At 45.8% G+C, this 16766-nt stretch overlaps 1 protein-coding gene across 1 annotated transcript in view; it reads left to right on the top strand.

Annotated features, from left to right (window-relative positions):
- RSBN1L (round spermatid basic protein 1 like) overlaps positions 1 to 16766 on the top strand; it is a 73890-nt gene that overhangs the window by 37627 nt on the left and 19497 nt on the right. Inside the window, 1 exon segment of the mRNA XM_030216572.1 lies at positions 5980 to 6629. Within this exon segment, the coding sequence (XP_030072432.1) occupies positions 5980 to 6629 (650 nt within the window).

Here is a 16766-nt window from a genome sequence, read left to right as displayed (position 1 = left end):
TTGGCCGTGCCTAAAGTAGATGCCCTAGTCACAGCTGTGACGAAGAAGACTGCCCTCCCAGTAGAGGGAGGGGTCGCCCTGAAGGACATGCAGGACCGACGGCTGGAAGCAGTGAAACGGTCCTTTGAAATCTCAGGCCTAGCCTTACGGGCATCTGTGTGCAGTTGTTATGCTGCTCGAGACTGCCTCACTTGATTGCAACAGGCAGTGGAATAGCCTGGAGATGGAGCGGAGCCCCTTGCGGAGGTGGCACTGCGGATGGAGTCAGCCTTGCCATTTTGGTCTGACGCCCTCTATGATCTGGTCAGAGCTTCAGCTAAACAGATGGCTGTGGCGGTGGCCGCTCGCCGCCTTCTATGGCTACGGCATTGGGCAGCTGACATGGCCTCTAAGCAAAGGTTGGTGAAGTTGCCCTTCCAGGGCCTTCTCCTATTTGGTGAGGAGTTGGAGAAAATTGTCAAGGGCCTGAGGGATGCTAAACCCCAGCGGTTACCCGAGGATAGGCCGTGGCCTTCTTCCAAGGGTCAGGCGGTTCCCTCCTCTTCCAGACCTCGCTTCTGTGAAGCTAGAAGGTACCTCCCGGGGCGTTCTGCTGGGTTTACTTCACGTGCCCGTTTTCAGCAGAGGAACTCCTTTCGCTCGGACAAACGCTCCGCAGCGGCCAGTTCAAGGGCTGGAGTTCATGGGCGACCCTCTCAATGATTGTGCACCGGCCCACTCCTCGATTCCTGCAGTTGGAGGACGTCTTTCCCTCTTTCTCGAGGAGTGGGTCAAGATTACCTCAGATCAGTGGGTTTTGGACCTGATCAGAGACGGCTACAGATTGGAATTTACTGCCCCAGTGAGAGAGGTGTTTTTGGAGTCCCGATGCGGCACTGCCGTCAAACGGGCGGCAGTAGAGGAGACCTTGCAAGGCTTGTTGAACCTGGGAGCGGTGATCTCCGTGCCTCCCGCCGAACACGGCTACAGCCATTACTCCATTTACTTTGTGGTGCCGCGAAAAGGCGGGTCTTTTCGGCCCATTCTAGACTTGAAGAAAGCCAACGAGTCACTCAAAGTACGGCATTTCCACATGGAAACACTGCGCTCCGTCATTGCGGCGGTTCAGCCAGGACGTCTCTGGACATGAAAGAAGCTTACTTGCACATCCCTATTTGGCCCCCGCACCAACGGTTTCTCCGGTTTGCGGTGTTGGGAAAACACTTTCAGTTTTGGGCCTTGCTTTTTGGCCTTGCCACAGCTCCCCGAACCTTTTCCAAGGTAATGGTGATAGTAGCTCCCTTTCTCAGGCGAGAGGGTATCCGGGTTCGCCTGTACCTTGACGACTGGCTCATCAGAGCGGACTCTGCAGAAGAGAGTCGTCATGTAACAGCCAGAGTGGTCTCAGTACTGCAATCTCTGGGCTGGGTCGTCAATATACCCAAAAGTCACCTGACCCCCCTCTAAATCTCTAGAGTATTTGGGGGTTCAGTTCGACACGGCCTCGGGGTTGGTTTTACCTGAGCAAAGGAGGTGCAAGCTTCAGACCAAGGTCCGTCTGCTCCTGAGGTTGCCTTGCCCGCGAGCTTGGGACATTGTCCAGCTCTTGGGGTCGATGACGGCCACCCTAAAAGTGGTGCCTTGGGCGAGAGCACACATGAGACCGCTGCAGTGTTTCCTGCTACAACGTTGGTCTCCGATTTCCCAGGATTATCAGTGCAGACTCAGTTAGCTCCCTGCAGTCCGACTCAGCAAGGAGTGGTGGCTCTCAGACAGCACCAGCGGCGAGGAATGCCGTTAGCGCTCCCCGACTGGTGCCTGGTGGTAACCGATGCCAGCCTGAAGGGCTGGGACCTCATTGCCAGGAGAGGCATGCCCAGGGTCTGTGGACACTCGAAGAATCGAAGTGGTCCATCAATCGCTTGGAGTTAAAAGCAATTTTCCAGGCATTGCTGGCCTTTCAATCGACCTTGGAGGGATTGGCTGTCAGAGTGCTGTCGGACAATACGACGGCAGTGGCCTACATAAATTGTCAAGGCGGAACGCAGTACAGAGCACTGGCCGCGCAGGCCACTCAGTTTTGCCACTGGGCCAAGCTACATCTACAGTTCCTGTCAGCAGCTCACATTGGCAGGTCGGAGCTACGTGCAAGCCGATTATCTAAGCAGACACCACATTGACCCAGCGGAGTGGGAGTTGGCAGACAAAGTGTTCCTTCAACTCTGTGCCAAATGGGGAACGCCCGTAGCGGATCTGATGGCATCAAGCACAAATGCCAAAGTCCCGTGCTTTTACAGCAGACGGAGAGATCCTCGCTCGGCGGGGGTTGGATGCCTTGGCTCAACCCTGGCCTCTGGGCCTCCTATATGTGTTCCCGCCTTGGCCCTTGATAGGGCGAGTACTCCTGCAAATTCGGCTGCACCAGGGAGTGGTGATTCTCATTGCCCCGGATTGGCCCAGGCGGCCCTAGTATGCGGACCTTCGGCGGATGCTGGTGGAGGCTCCTCTTCCTTTGCCTCTGGTACCGAACCTGTTGACACAGGGCCCAGTAACCATGGAGGATCCCTGCCGCTTTGGTCTTACAGCATGGCTATTGAGAGGGCACAATTGAGAGACAAGGGCTATTCTAACAAGGTCATCTCCACTCTCTTGCAGGCCCGCAAGCGGTCCACTTCCGTTGCGTATGCCCAGATTTGTTGCCAGTTTGAGGCCTGGTGTGTTCCAAAGATGATCACACCCATGCGGGCTTCTGTCTCGCCGATTCTTGACTTTTTGTAGGATGGTGTACAAAAAGGCTTTGCCTATAATTCCCTGCGGGTGCAAGTGGCAGCATTGGCATGCTTTCGAGGGAAAGTGGCTGGCCTCTCCTTAGCTGCGCATCCAGACATTGCACGGTTTCGTAGAGGGGTGCTTCGGCTCTGTCCTCCCGTGCGGGCACCTTGTCCGGCTTGGAACCTGGGGCTAGTATTAAAGGCTCTTCAGTGTTCGCCCTTCGAGCCGCTGAGGCGAGCTTCGGAGAAGGATGTGACTCTAAAGACATTTTTCTCGGTGGCCATTACATCGGGTGTTGGAGCTCCAGGCGCTGTCCTGTTGAGACCCATTTCTGCAATTCTCAGAGTCCGGAGTTACGGTACGTACTGTGCCTTCCTTCCTGCCTAAGGTGGTTTCAGCGTTTCACCTAAACCAGCCTATTTTTCTGCCCTTTTTCTAGGGAGGAGTTTCCGGAATCTTTTGGGCAGTTGCACCTTCTGGATGTGCGCAGGGCTCTGTTGCAGTATCTGCAGATGTCAAATGCTTTCAGGACCTCTGATCACCTTTTTGTATTGTCAGGTCCTCGCAGAGGGTCTCCAGCATCTAAAGCCACTATAGCCCGTTGGCTTAAGGAAACCATTTTTTCTGCATATCTGCTATCTGGCCGGCCTCCGCCTGACGCCTTTAAGGCACATTCCACAAGAGTGATTTCTTCCTCTTGGGCTGAGACGGGAGCACTCTCTCTTCAAGAGATATGTAGTGCTGCTGCTTGGGCTTCTAAGCTCTCTTTTGCCCGTCATTACAGGCTGGATGTGGCTGCCAGGAGGGGTGCGCTTTTTGGAGCACAAGTGCTGGCGCGTGGTGTGGCTTGTTCCCACCCTGTCTAGGGATTGCTTTGATACATCCCATTCGTAATGGATTCACCTGCTGCTGATGACAAGGCAGGGAAAATTAGGTTCTTACCTTGGTAATTTTCTTTCCTTTAGTCACAGCAGATGAATCCATGATCCCTCCCTGATTGACTCTGTTTTGTGTTCAGTTTTTCCTGCAGACATCTTCCCTCATTGGGAGAAGTTGGAAAACAGTCTTCAGGATTTCTGTTCTACTACAGGAGGTTGAGTTCGTCCCTCCTTTGTGTTATTGCTCCTGTTCTGGGGCGTTCGTTCGCCGTGAGGAAAGTTCATGTTATGCTACTTTGCGGTTTAACAGTGCTTTGGAAGCTTCAAATACTGAGAGGCAGATGGAGCTAGCCGTCCAGTAGGCACTATGCAGTGTTCTCTATCTCTCCCTGTTGGTAGGTGGACACAACCCATTCGTAATGGATTCATCTGCTGTGACTAAAGGAAAGGAAATTACCAAGGTAAGAACCTAATTTTCCCTTTTTATTGGACTAATTTTAATACATTTTGACTAACTTTCGGAGAACAAACCCCCCTTCCTCATGTGAATCATAGAAATGACTGCTTATGGTATGGTAGAATATCTCTATAGGTCCTGAGTGTTTTGTATTCTCGGTATGCCTAGTACTGGATTTTGGAGGCAGGGTGTTAAAAAAATGAACAGCCCTGGGTGTCAACTACCCTAGGTACGCCACTGCCGGCGCCACAGTCCCCCCCCCTCCACTCCCCCCCCCCCCCGCCATGCCCCCCCCCCCCCCCCCCCGAATTCAGATCATAGCGCCTCACCTCAACCTCACTCTGTGTGAAAGAAGCACAGCAGCGGCAGTCTGCAGATTGCCTCCCTTCGGGCCTTCCCTCCCTGTGTCCCGCCCTCGGGCAAGATACGTCAGACAAGGGCGGGACACAGGGAGGGAAGGCCTGAAGGGAGGCGATCTGCAGACTGCCGCTGCTGTGCTTCTTTCACACGGAGCGAGGTCGAGGTGAGGCGCTATGATTTGAATTCAGGGGGGCCCGGCCCGGTGGTGGACGGAGGGGGGCGGGTGGAGAGGGGGGTGGCGATGGGGGGGGGGGGGGGCCAAGGGCGGCCTTGTCTCAGCCCGGCCCAGTCTCTCGTCGGCCCTCGGGCTGAGCAGGGCTCTTATTGTCTCACACAAGAATCATGATCTCAGTCACCAGCTGGAAGGCATGCACAACCCACCAGTCCTGCTTGGCCGGTCTGGAGGGACTAAAGGAAAGCAAATTAGCAGATAGGACCTAATTTCTTCTTAGCCACCAAAGAGATTTTGGCATGATTTTGCCATAGTTGTATTTAGCCCTAGAGAATACTACTTACATGAAATAAGGTGGCAGGGAGATTTTCAAATGGACAAAACCCATGTTAATTAACATTCATAGATCAACCTACTTACCCCATTTGACTGACTTTTAAATGTAGGTTACTTCTGGGACACAGATTTAATATTTGGCCAATTCACGGATTCTTTATAGCTTTACTTGTTTAGGTGTTAATCTCCTCCATAAATGAATCTCACCTCCACTTTATCTTGTTTAATTTTGTGCTGCTGTTTTTACAAGAATAGTAGTTATGCCATCTTTTTGTATCCCAAAGGTAGCCTAATTTTTCATAGTATCTGATAAGCCTTTGGTCTTACTATGTGTACTTCTACATAGATAGTGGGCTTAGGCCTCTTCTTTCCTGTCACACTGCACTATTTGTGGGTTGCTGGTCTGGCACAACCTAGTTGATCCACTATGAATGCCCCTGGCTCTGATTGGTTTCTGTAGTATGCTTTCCTGACCCATAAAACTGTGGAACTCCTTACTTACCTTGTCTTCCAAAGTCTTCTGTGAGTCTGAGTACCTTGTCATTTGCTGCTTATTAATGTTTGACCTCTGCTAGTCTCCTGGTAACAAACCTCATTTGCCTAGCCTGATCCCTTATGTTGATTTAGATTTGGTTCCTTGTCTGCTCCTCTGCTGGGAGCACCTCGGGTCTGTCTCAGAAGTCCTATCAGTTCGCTAGCGCACTGGAGGGTTGTTTCCAAAAGGGGGGAGGCAGGGGGTGTTTTAGGTGAAGGTCCCTGGCATGGAGCCTGCCATGACACCTTTATTTTATTTATATATATATATATATATATATATATATATATATATATATATATATATATATATATATATATATATATAAAATATAAAGTGTTTGTGTATTGTGTGTGTATAACACACATACACTTGAGACCCATGCAACACGTAGTAAAATAGAACATTAATGATGGGCTTGTAGGGATTTTGTTTGGTTTTAAACTGCAGTTAAAATTAGGGTATTCAAAATTCTTCTCTTATTTATCAGGTGGAAATGAAAAGCCAAAAGCAAATGCTGAAGAATTACAAATTAAAAAAGTGAAGAAAAAGAAGAAAAAGAAACACAAAGAAGGTGAAAAAAGGAAGCACCCAAAAATGTACAGCAAATATATTCAGACCATCTGCTCGGGATTGATTTCTGATGGAAAGGATCAAGAAGCCAAAGGGATTGCAGTTGATCATCTTAAAGATTTCTTTGGGGAGAGTGCAGATCCCATAAAGAGAGATAATGATGAGTCCAAGGTACTAGAGAACAGTGAGTTGCCGTTTGTCTCATTAAAGGAGCCACGGGTTCAAAATAAACTGAAACGGTTGGATATGTTGGAGTTCAAACGATTTATACATGTTGAGCACCAGCCCAATGGAGGTGCATCTGTTCTCCATGCCTACAGCAATGAACTCTCTCACTTGTCTCCTGTGGAGATAGAAAGGTTTGCCGAAGAGTTTGTGGATCTGGTGTTTAGTGAAAATAAAAACTCTGCAGCTTATTATGTCATGGGTATTGTTCACGGGGCAGCTACTTACTTGCCTGACTTCTTAGACTACTTTTCGTTTAATTTTCCCAATTCACCAGTGAAAATGGAGATTTTGGGAAAGAAAGACATAGAGACAACAACTATGTCAAATTTTCATGCTCAGGTAAGAGAAATGTATGTGCAAACTTACCTCTTTTCTTAGAAAACACACATGAGTGTGTTTTGTGACTAGTTTTACAGATGAGAAGCATGTGTAGAAAATCTCATGCCACAGAAGCCCTATAGTTACGCTTGATTACTTAGTTGCTTAAATGTCTTTTTAATGCAGCACTTCCATGCATAAAATTTGGCTTTACACGTGGAATGACCTTTATAAAAATAGCCCCCGTAATGGCCTTAGGGTGCAAAACCAATGGCAAAATCAATATAATGTAAGAAAGCATGAATGCCTTTTAACCTCACTGGACTGTAGATGAACATAAACATAATTGAACCTATAGCTTAAAGTAAAAAAGATAAGTCTGGTGGCCCAGTGGTAAGTTCTGTGCACTTACAGAGGGACATGTGTTTGGTTCCAGCATTGGGTCTTGCTTCTTCTAGTCTGCTTTGGCTAGAGAGATTGCAGAAGTGGCATTCACAAAAGTTAGAGAGAGAATATCATGGTGTCACTTGGTGGCCAGATTTACAATCCTTAATTGCACAGCTTCTAAAGAAATCCTGTTTCATGGACCTAGCTGAGGACAGTCCTGCAATGATCGGGCTAAGGAGTCCTTTTACTAAGGTGGCCTAACAAATTTACGCACACTAATGTTTAGCGTGCTAAATGATAAGATGCCCATAGGAATATAATGGGCATCTTATCATTTAATGTGCACGAAATCCATTAGCGCACCTTAGTATAAAGAGTACATAATAAACAAAATCCTGAAGTTGTGAATGTAGGCTCGTAGTACCTGGTTCCAGCTAAGCTGGAAGTGCAAAGGAACAGAAGGAAACTGCTAGGTCACCTAGATATTTCTGAAAACAAATATCATAGGTTATTTGGTAACAAGTGGAAAATATATATATTAAAGAATTTCAGCACGTTGTACAGAATGCACTTTTTATCTTAATACACACTTGGGACACACATCAAAATCCTGTAATTCACACTTAAATTAGTATGGATTACCTGTAAAGACGGTTTTATGTCTATTTTGTGCCTGGGAGAAGTTTGTGTTTATTTCTTGCAAGATTGTGAATGATTATTGTCTTAAGATAACACAGCTTTGACTGTACATTGATTTCTGCTTCTTATTCTGAAATATGTCGACTTTAAATCTGGGGGTGGGGTAAAGATGATTTAAAAACCTTTTTGCTGCTGTTTCTGTGTAGTTCAATACTCCAGCTTGCTTCCATGCAGTTGGTCAGAGGGTTTATTTTTTAATGTGTGTATATAGCTTGCATCACTGATGCAGATGTGTACCAGAATTCTTTAAAATCAGATATAACTACGTTTTAATGTTTCTAGATTATATGTAGACATGGGGGAAGAAATGGATGTTTCCTAGTGTGGGAGAGGAGGTATGATATAAAGCAGCACTGATAGGTACAAACTTAGTCTCTTTTATCAAGCTGCATTAGCAGCTCCCAGTGTGGTAATGCCGACAAAGCCCATTCGCTTTGAGTAGGCTCCATCGGCTTTGCTGTGTGGTAACCGCTAGCGCGGCTTAATAAAAGAGGCCTATAGACTGTGAACTGCTAGTGTGGTTTGATAAGATGCTTCTACACTGTGAATCATCTGGGGACAGAGAAATACTGTACCTAAATAACTCATCTTAAGCTATTATTGAAAATGTATGATATAAATCCACTTGTAACGAGTCGAGGGTGGTGAAGTGAAATGCTTGGTATGTTCATTTAGAGAGGATAAAAAGGTTTAGTACTGTTGTGGCTAGTGTGTGTTGGAACAGAGCAAGCAAGGAGTTAGCAAAATTGAGTAAATAGAGAGGGTCGTAAACACAAATCAAAAATTTAAGTAAAAAAGCAAGTCATTGAAAGCGTTCAACATAAAGGAATGCAGTTTTGAATAGAAATCTGTAAAGTAGTCAGAATGCTCTGAAAACTGCACCAGTCTCACGTTTTGAATAAGCAAGGAGAAAAGAAGCTAAAATTGAAAGTGAGATTTCAGACAATAGAGTAAAGACAGCTGAACTGTTGAGACAAAAAAAAATTTAAGTATGACTGACATCAGCTGAAGCAGAGGTAAGAGTTCACTTGTCTATTAGATTGTAAGCTCTTTGAGCAGGGACTGTCTCTCTTTGTTAAATTGTACAGCACTGCGTAACCCTAGTAGCGCTCTAGAAATGTTAAGTAGTAGTAGAGTGATATGGAGAGGTAGTACAGAGTACATAAGAGACAGACTAAAATATAGTGGGAAAATGAGACGTAGAGAAGGATAACTGATTTAAGAATACGGAAGGCATAACTAGAGGTGAATTTAACTTGCTCACATCATCTTTTCCTTTGGATTTCAGCACTTTATATCTTTCTGTAGTATCCAGTCACACTTTTCTTTGGTTACTACCAGTGAAAAATGAACATTCCCCTCCCCCCCTTTAAATTGATTGTTTTGGAAGTACATAAATATTGCCATACTGGGACAGACCAAAGGGCCATCAAGCCCATCATCCTGTTTCCAACAGTGACCAATCCAGGTCATAAGCAGTGGATTTTCCCCAAGTCCATTTTGATAATGTTCTATGGACTTTTTAGTAAGGCATCCAAACCTTTTTTTAAAACCCTGCTAAGCTAACTGCTTTTACTTCATTCTCTGGCAACGGATTCCAGAGTAATTACACGTTGAGTGAAGAAATATTTTCTCAGATTCATTTTAAATTTACTACTTTGTAGCTTCATTGCGTGCCCTCTAGTCCTAGTATTTTTGGAAAGAGTAAACAATCAATTCATGTCTACCCATTCCACTCTATTCATTATTTTATAGACCTCTATCATATCTCCCCTAGGCCGTCTTTTCTCCCAGCAGAAGAGCCCTGTCCACTTTAGCCTTTTCTCAAGGGGAAGTCGTCCCACCCCCTTTATGATTTTCATCGCCTTCTCTAATAGCACTATATATATATTTTTTTTTTTTTTGAGATGCGGTGACCAGAATTAAAAACAATATTCCAGGTGCACCATAGAGCAATACAAAGGCATCATAACATGCTCATTTTTGTTTTCCATTCCTTTCCTAATAATACCTAACATTATATTTGCTTTCTTAGCTGCCGCCGCCACACACTGAGCAGAGGGTTTCAACGTATCATCAACGATAAGGCCTAGATACCTTTCCTGGTCAGTGACTCCTAATGTGGAACCTTGCATCACAACACTGTAATTTGGGTTCCTCTTTCCCACATGCATCACTTTGCACTTGCTCACATTAATTAATTTATTTTTATTTTTGTTACATTTGTACCCTGCGCTTTCCCACTCATGGCAGGCTCAATGCGGCTTACATGGGGCAATGGAGGGTTAAGTGACTTGCCCAGAGTCACAAGGAGCTGCCTGTGCCTGAAGTGGGAATCGAACTCAGTTCCCCAGGACCAAAGTCCACCACCCTAACCACTAGGCCACTCCTCCACTCTTTGTCAATGCCTTTTGAAAATCCAGCTCACCTATATCCATGTTTGTTCACCCCTTCAAAGAAATGTAATAGATTGGTGAGGCAAGATTTCCCTTCACTAAATCCATGTTGGCTTTGTCTCATTAATCCATGCTTTTGAATGTGCTCTGTAATTTTGTTCTTTAGTCTACCATTTAGCCCAGCTCCAACATCGGGCTCACCAGTCTATAATTTCCTGGATCTCCTCTGGAACCTTTTTTTTTTTTTTTTTTAATCAGCATTATATTGGCCACCCTCCCGCCTGGCGTCTTCTGCTACTGCCTCCTCATCTAGGAGGTTTTTTGGGTGGGAGGAGGAGTGTTCCCTATTCCTATAATAGGCGTAGGTACACTCCTGCTTCTCGGCAGCCTGCCCAGGCTTAGTCCTGGCGTGCGACTAAGGCCCCCGCGGCTCCCCAGCAAAAGCAAGGGACGGGCTTTTGACTGACTCCAGTGCAGCATAGCCGGATGACTCGCTGGTTGGGGGGGGGGGGGGTTGAAATTTTTTCACCAAAGGTGGCCTCTCATAACCTCCGACAGGTGGGTTTTTCAAATTGTCCGGTTAGGATACACTCTCAATCTGGAATCCATACTTCCAAATTGCCCACCGGGAGCTCAGTCCTTCAGCTCCCAGCACAAGCAGGTACTTGCAGAGGAACTCTCCGCCCTTCCAAGGCCAAGACGGTCGAACCCGTTCCACCAGGGGAAGAAGGGCTGGGATTCTATTCCGGGTACGTCCTTGTGCAAAAGAAAACGGGGGATGCATCCCATCCTAGACCTAAGGGCCCTGAACAAATTCCTAGTCCGAGAAAAGTTCAGGATGGTTTCTCTGGGCACCCTTCTTTCCATGATTCAGGAAAACGATTGGCTATGCTCTCTGGACTTAAAGGATGCCTATACCCACATCTCGATAATCAGCCTGCTGTCCTCGGAGAATACCTGCTAAAGGTATGTATCTTCATTTTGTGGACACAACCTGAAATGGCTTTCATTATAGGCTCTTACCACCTCCGAAAACACCTGCAGAGCAAAACAGCTCTATAAATAGAGAAAAAAGATCTGCAGTAAAAAACGGAGGGGTGTATATAGATCTTTTTTCTCTATTTATAGAGTTGTTTTGCTCAGCAGGTGTTTTCGGAGGTGGTATGAGCCTATAATGAAAGCCATTTCAGGTTGTGTCCACAAAATGAAGATACATACCTGTAGCAGGTATTCTCCGAGGACAGCAGGCTGATTATTCTCAAGATTGGGTCGTCATCCGCGACGGCCCAGGAAACCGGGAAAATCTTGAGAGCAAGCGAAGAGGCCTCTCGAACGCTCCGTCGTGTGGGCAGAGCGCACCGCGCATACGCGAACGGCTTCCCGCCTGCAAGACGAGCGCGAGTCCTTCAGTTTAATAAAAAAGCAAACCAGAAAACTAGAGCAACTCCAAGGGGAGGAGGGTGGGTATGTGACAATAATCAGCCTGCTGTCCTCGGAGAATACCTGCTACAGGTATGTATCTTCGTTTTCTCCGAGGACAAGCAGGCTGATTATTCTCACGATTGGGGTATCCCTAGCCCCCAGGCTTACTCAAAACAATGAACATTGGTCAATTGGGCCTCGCAACGGTGAGGACACAATAGAGATTGACCTGAACAGAAACATAACTATGTGAGAGTGCAGCCTGGAACAGAACAAAAATGGGCCTAGGAGGGTGGAGTTGGATTCTAAACTCTGAACAGATTCTGCAGCACCGACTACCCAAGCCGACTATCACATCGGGTATCCTGCTGAAGGCAGTAGTGAGATGTGAATGTGTGGACTGATGACCACATCGCAGCCTTGCAAATCTTTTCAATAGAGGCTGACTTCAAGTGAGCCACTGACACAGCCATGGCTCTAACATTGTGAGCTGTGGCATGGCCCTCCATAGTCAGCCCAGCCTGGGCGTAAGTGAAGGATTAGTCTCCCTCTTCTTAGTCATAGCCCCAGTCATGTGGTTTCAGGACGTAATAGAAAAGAGTAGGAAAGTGGGGCTTTTATTGTACAGGAGCTGAGGTTATAAAAATAGTTAACCTTTTTTCCATACATAATCAAACTGAGGAGTAGCCTAGTGGTTAGTGCAGCAGACTTTGATCCTGGGGAACTGGGTTTGAGTCCCATTGCCATCTCCTTGTGACTCTGGACAAGTTACCCTCCATTGCCCTAGGTACAAAAAAGTACCTGTATATACTATGTAAACCGCTTTGAATGTAGTTGCAGAAAAAACACAGGCGGTATATCAAGTCCTATTCCCTTCCCTTTTGTAGGAGAAACATTGGCCTCCAGTGTTAGATCTGGTTTTAGTATTTTGATCTGAAACAGATTCTCTGTTTCCTCTCTTCCCCTCTTTCAGTAAATTAAATTGAAATTCTGTTGTAAGGAAGCGTGCAATCTTTACAAAATTTGAACGTGGAGGGGCATTTTCGAAAGGGATGTCCAAGTTTCAATTTGGACGTCCTTGCAAAATATCCCAATTCAGGGACGGGGAAACCCGTATTTTCGAAACAAGATGGACTTTCGTTCGAAAATACTGTCAGGGACGTCCATATCCTTAAATTTCGCCATCCCTAGATTTTGACGTCCCTAGACATGGATGTTTCTGATTTTCTGCGATTTTCGAAACCAAGGGCATCCATCTCAGAAACTACCAAATGCAAGCCATTTGGTTGTGTGAGGAGCCAGCATTTGTAGTGCACTGGTCCCCCTGACATGCCAGTACACCAACTGAGCACCCTAGGGGGCACTACAGTGGACTTCATAAAATGCTCCCAGGAACATAGCTCCCTTATCTTGTGTGCTGAGCCCCCAACCCCCCCCCCCCCCAAAAAAAAAAAAAAACACTGCCCCCAACTGTACACCACTACCATAGCCCTTACAGGTGAAGGGGGGCACCTAGATGTGGGTACAGTGGGTTTGTGGTGGGTTTTGGAGGGCTCGCTGTTTCCTCCACAAACATAACAGGTGGGGGGAGGGGGATGGTGCTGGGTCCGCCTGTTGAAGTGTACTCACCCACTAAAACTGCTCCAGGGACCTGCATACTGCTGTCATGGACCTGAGTATGACATCTGAGGCTGGCATAGAGGCTGGCAAGTAATATTTGTAATGATGTTTTTTGAGAGTGGGAGGGGGTTAGTGACCACTGGGGGAGTAACGGGAGGTCATCCCTGATTCCCTCCGGTGGTCATCTGGTTATTTCGGGCACCTTTTTGTGCCTTAGTCGTAATAAAAACAGGTCCGGATGAAAACGTCCAAGTGCTCGTCAGGGACGTCCTTGTTTTTTTTCCATTATGGGTCAAGGACGTCCAAGTGTTAGGCACACCCAAGTCCCGCCTTCGCTACACCTCCGACACACCCCCTTGAACTTTGGCCATCCCTGCGACGGAGTGCAGTTGGGGACGTCCAAAATATGCTTTTGATTATACCGATTTGGACGTTTCTGTGAGGACGTCGTCCATCTTTTGATTTATGTCGAAAGATGTGTGTCCTTCTCTTTTGAAAATGAGCCCAATAGTCTTCGTTTCAGAAGGTTATTGATACAGGTGAGTTCCATTGAGGACCCAAGAAAAACTGTGTGGTGCTAAAACCTGGTGTTTTGTTTTTTTTTTTTTTATACACCACTTGCAATCCTGAATGCTATTGAACTGTTGCCCATTCACAGTAGGTATTTTTTAATACCAGGCTAGTAATATCATATGCCTCTAGTCTAAGCCCCATTTTTTTGTGTGTGGGGGAGGGAGGGAAGGAGGATGTTGCCTGATGTGCAGTTGCTCTCCTTATGCCACAAGGAGCAGGAAAATCATGCATTGCTACTGCGTTGTGGTCATGCAGCAAGAGAAGCCTGCAGATCTTTAGAGTTTAGTCTGTGGTTCATCGCAGCTTTGTTGATCTTGAGGTGATCTTGGCAAGACAACCACTAAGCAGAGCCATTATAGTCATCACAGTGGCGTACCTAGGGTAGTTGACACCCGGGGCCGGTCATCTTTTAACACACCCCCCCCCCCCAAATCCAGTACTAGGCATGCCGAGAATACAAAACACTCAGGACCTATAGAGCAATTTTACCATACCATAAGCAGTCATTTCTACGAGTCACACAAGGAAAAGGAAAGCATCTTAAACACTACAGTGAGCACTAGAACATCAATTCACCTATTGTAAACGAACCAGACAGAATAGTACAGATCATAGATCCTGCACAGTCAATGCCAACTGAAAGCCATGTCTTTTTCACAAACACAGATACACCCTAATCCACTATAGAATAAGTAATCATAAACTTTCTATTTAGACAAAAATTAAACTGAACCCCCAATGCCAGACTCTGCATACAATGCAACACCACAGAAACTGTCCCCTAGTACTGTGCAAAATATAAAGACAGCAGATGTAAATTTGAAAAAAAAACCTAACAAGTACCAATCACCACTTTACAAATTAACAAATAGAAATAAAACAAATATAGAAAGTAAAATAATACCATTTTATTGGACTAATACATTTAGCTTTCAGAGGCCAAAACCTCCGTCCTCGGGTCAGTACAGTATAGTGCTGTTACAGTATCCTATCCTGACCTGCATTTGTAGACTGGGTCTGTCAGTGGATGGAGTGAGCCCCAAATGTTTGGAAATGGTCTTTTGATTGTCACATGATTTCTCACTTATGATGAAAACCAAACTCAACACCTTTTAGACCTTTATATATTTATTTATTTATTTATTTATTTATGAACATTTATACCCCACTTTTTATCACGTAAAGCAGACTCAAAGTGGCTTACAATGTACGGATGATTCAGTTACAATAGATAGGGTAGAAGGGAACCAGGGTAAGAGGTGAAAGGGAAGAGAGTCTAAAATGGACTTTATATATGACAGAAAGCCCAAAGCTCAGCTGTGAAGATTTACTTTACAGGGTAGTTTCATGTTACCCAAAAGTTTTTAGCACCTAATTCTAATTAGCCAATTAATTAGGCTAAAGATATTGGGGGAGGGGGGGGCTTGCTTACTCTTTTACACAAAGGTGGTACTTGTTGATATTTTGTCTGAGTTATTTTTTCAGTGTGGTTTATCTTTCTCCTACCAGAGTTTTTAGATCTGAATCTAATCATGGTTGGAGTATGAAAATAGACCATCCTAAGAGTTTCACAGACTGTTCTCAGCACAGTGTTGATCATTTGTTGTTTTTTATATAGTTCTGTGTTTACTTGTTTTATGCTTCAAGCTGATTACAAAACCAAAATAAATACTTGGAAGCCAGTTTATCATTTGCTGGAGAGTATATGAATTTTTTACATTGTGGTATGTGATGGCCCAGAGAGTTCTAATCTGACTTTATTCATGTATTGTGTAAATTGGAAGATTATGTGGGGTAGAAAAACTGAAAGCCATCTGCTTGAAGTCATAAATGTTTTATCTATTATGCAAAACCATCCCTTTGAGAAAACTAAAGTATATTGTATTTTCTTGCTTTTTGAGTTTGTGAAATCATACGTTTTATAAAATGTACTAGCCGTTGAGCCTGTTAAAACGGGCTAGTATTGGAATGGGGGTTTTCCAAGGCCCCCTCCCCGGAGTCACCGCCGCCACCCCTCCACCCGGCCCGGGCCCTCTCTTCGCTATTCAACTACATTGCCGCAGCACGCAGATCAGCTGAGCTCCCATCGGCCTTCTCTGCCTGTGTCCCGCCCTCGTGTGACGTAACGTCGGCGAGGGTGGGACACAGGCGGGGAAGGAAGGCTGACAGGAGCTCAGCTGATCTGCGTGCTGCGGCGATGTAAGTTGAATAGCGAAGAGAGGCCGGGCCGGGGTGGAGGGGTGGCTGCGGCGGCGGACTCGCGGGGGGGGGGGGGGTACCGGTGGCCAGCGACCTCGGCGGTTCCCTCCTTCCCCTCCACTTCGCGCAGTTTCCCTCTCTGTCCCGCCCCCGTCATCACGTATGACGCGGGGGCGGACAGAGAGGAAAAGTCTCTACTGCGCATTTGCGGGTGAGGTCACTCGCAATTTATATGTTTGATATCCGCATTATCTAATATAAATAGGTTACAATGAGCATTAATATTCATAAAACATCTTAAAACACATCACAACAAAAAAAAATATATATATATATAACACAAAAATATCAATTCATTTCATTATTTTTTAATGCAAACACAAATGATATTGATATACCTCTACTCATGTTTAATCATGGGCTGCAGTGACTCTTTCAGGAATATGCCTTTTACGAAACGCCAAATATGATATAATTGGCCTTGATTTCGATGATGGTGCTGGGCAGACTTATACGGTCTGTGCCAGAGCTGATGGTGGGAGGCGGGACTGGTGGTTTTGGAGGCGCGGGATAGTGCTGGGCAGACTTATACGGTCTGTGCCTGGAAAAGGACAGGTACAAATCAAGGTAAGGTGTACACAAAAAGTAGCACATGTGAGTTTATCTTGTTGGGCAGACTGGATGGACCGCGCAGGTCTTTTTCTGCCGTCATCTACTATGTTACTATGTAAGCTTAGAATTAAGATTGTGGGACCAAAGATCGCTAATGACCACCTCTGCTTTGTATGAGCAGTCTGCGCAAAATATGCATAATATTTAGTTGAGAATAACCTATTGTTGTGGGTATGTGCATTTAATTACC

This window comes from Microcaecilia unicolor, chromosome 10 (genome assembly GCF_901765095.1).
Source record: "Microcaecilia unicolor chromosome 10, aMicUni1.1, whole genome shotgun sequence".
Classification (NCBI taxonomy): Eukaryota; Metazoa; Chordata; class Amphibia; order Gymnophiona; family Siphonopidae; genus Microcaecilia; species Microcaecilia unicolor.
Note: the sequence above shows the minus strand (reverse complement) of the source record. Positions and strands in the feature narration are given on the sequence as shown.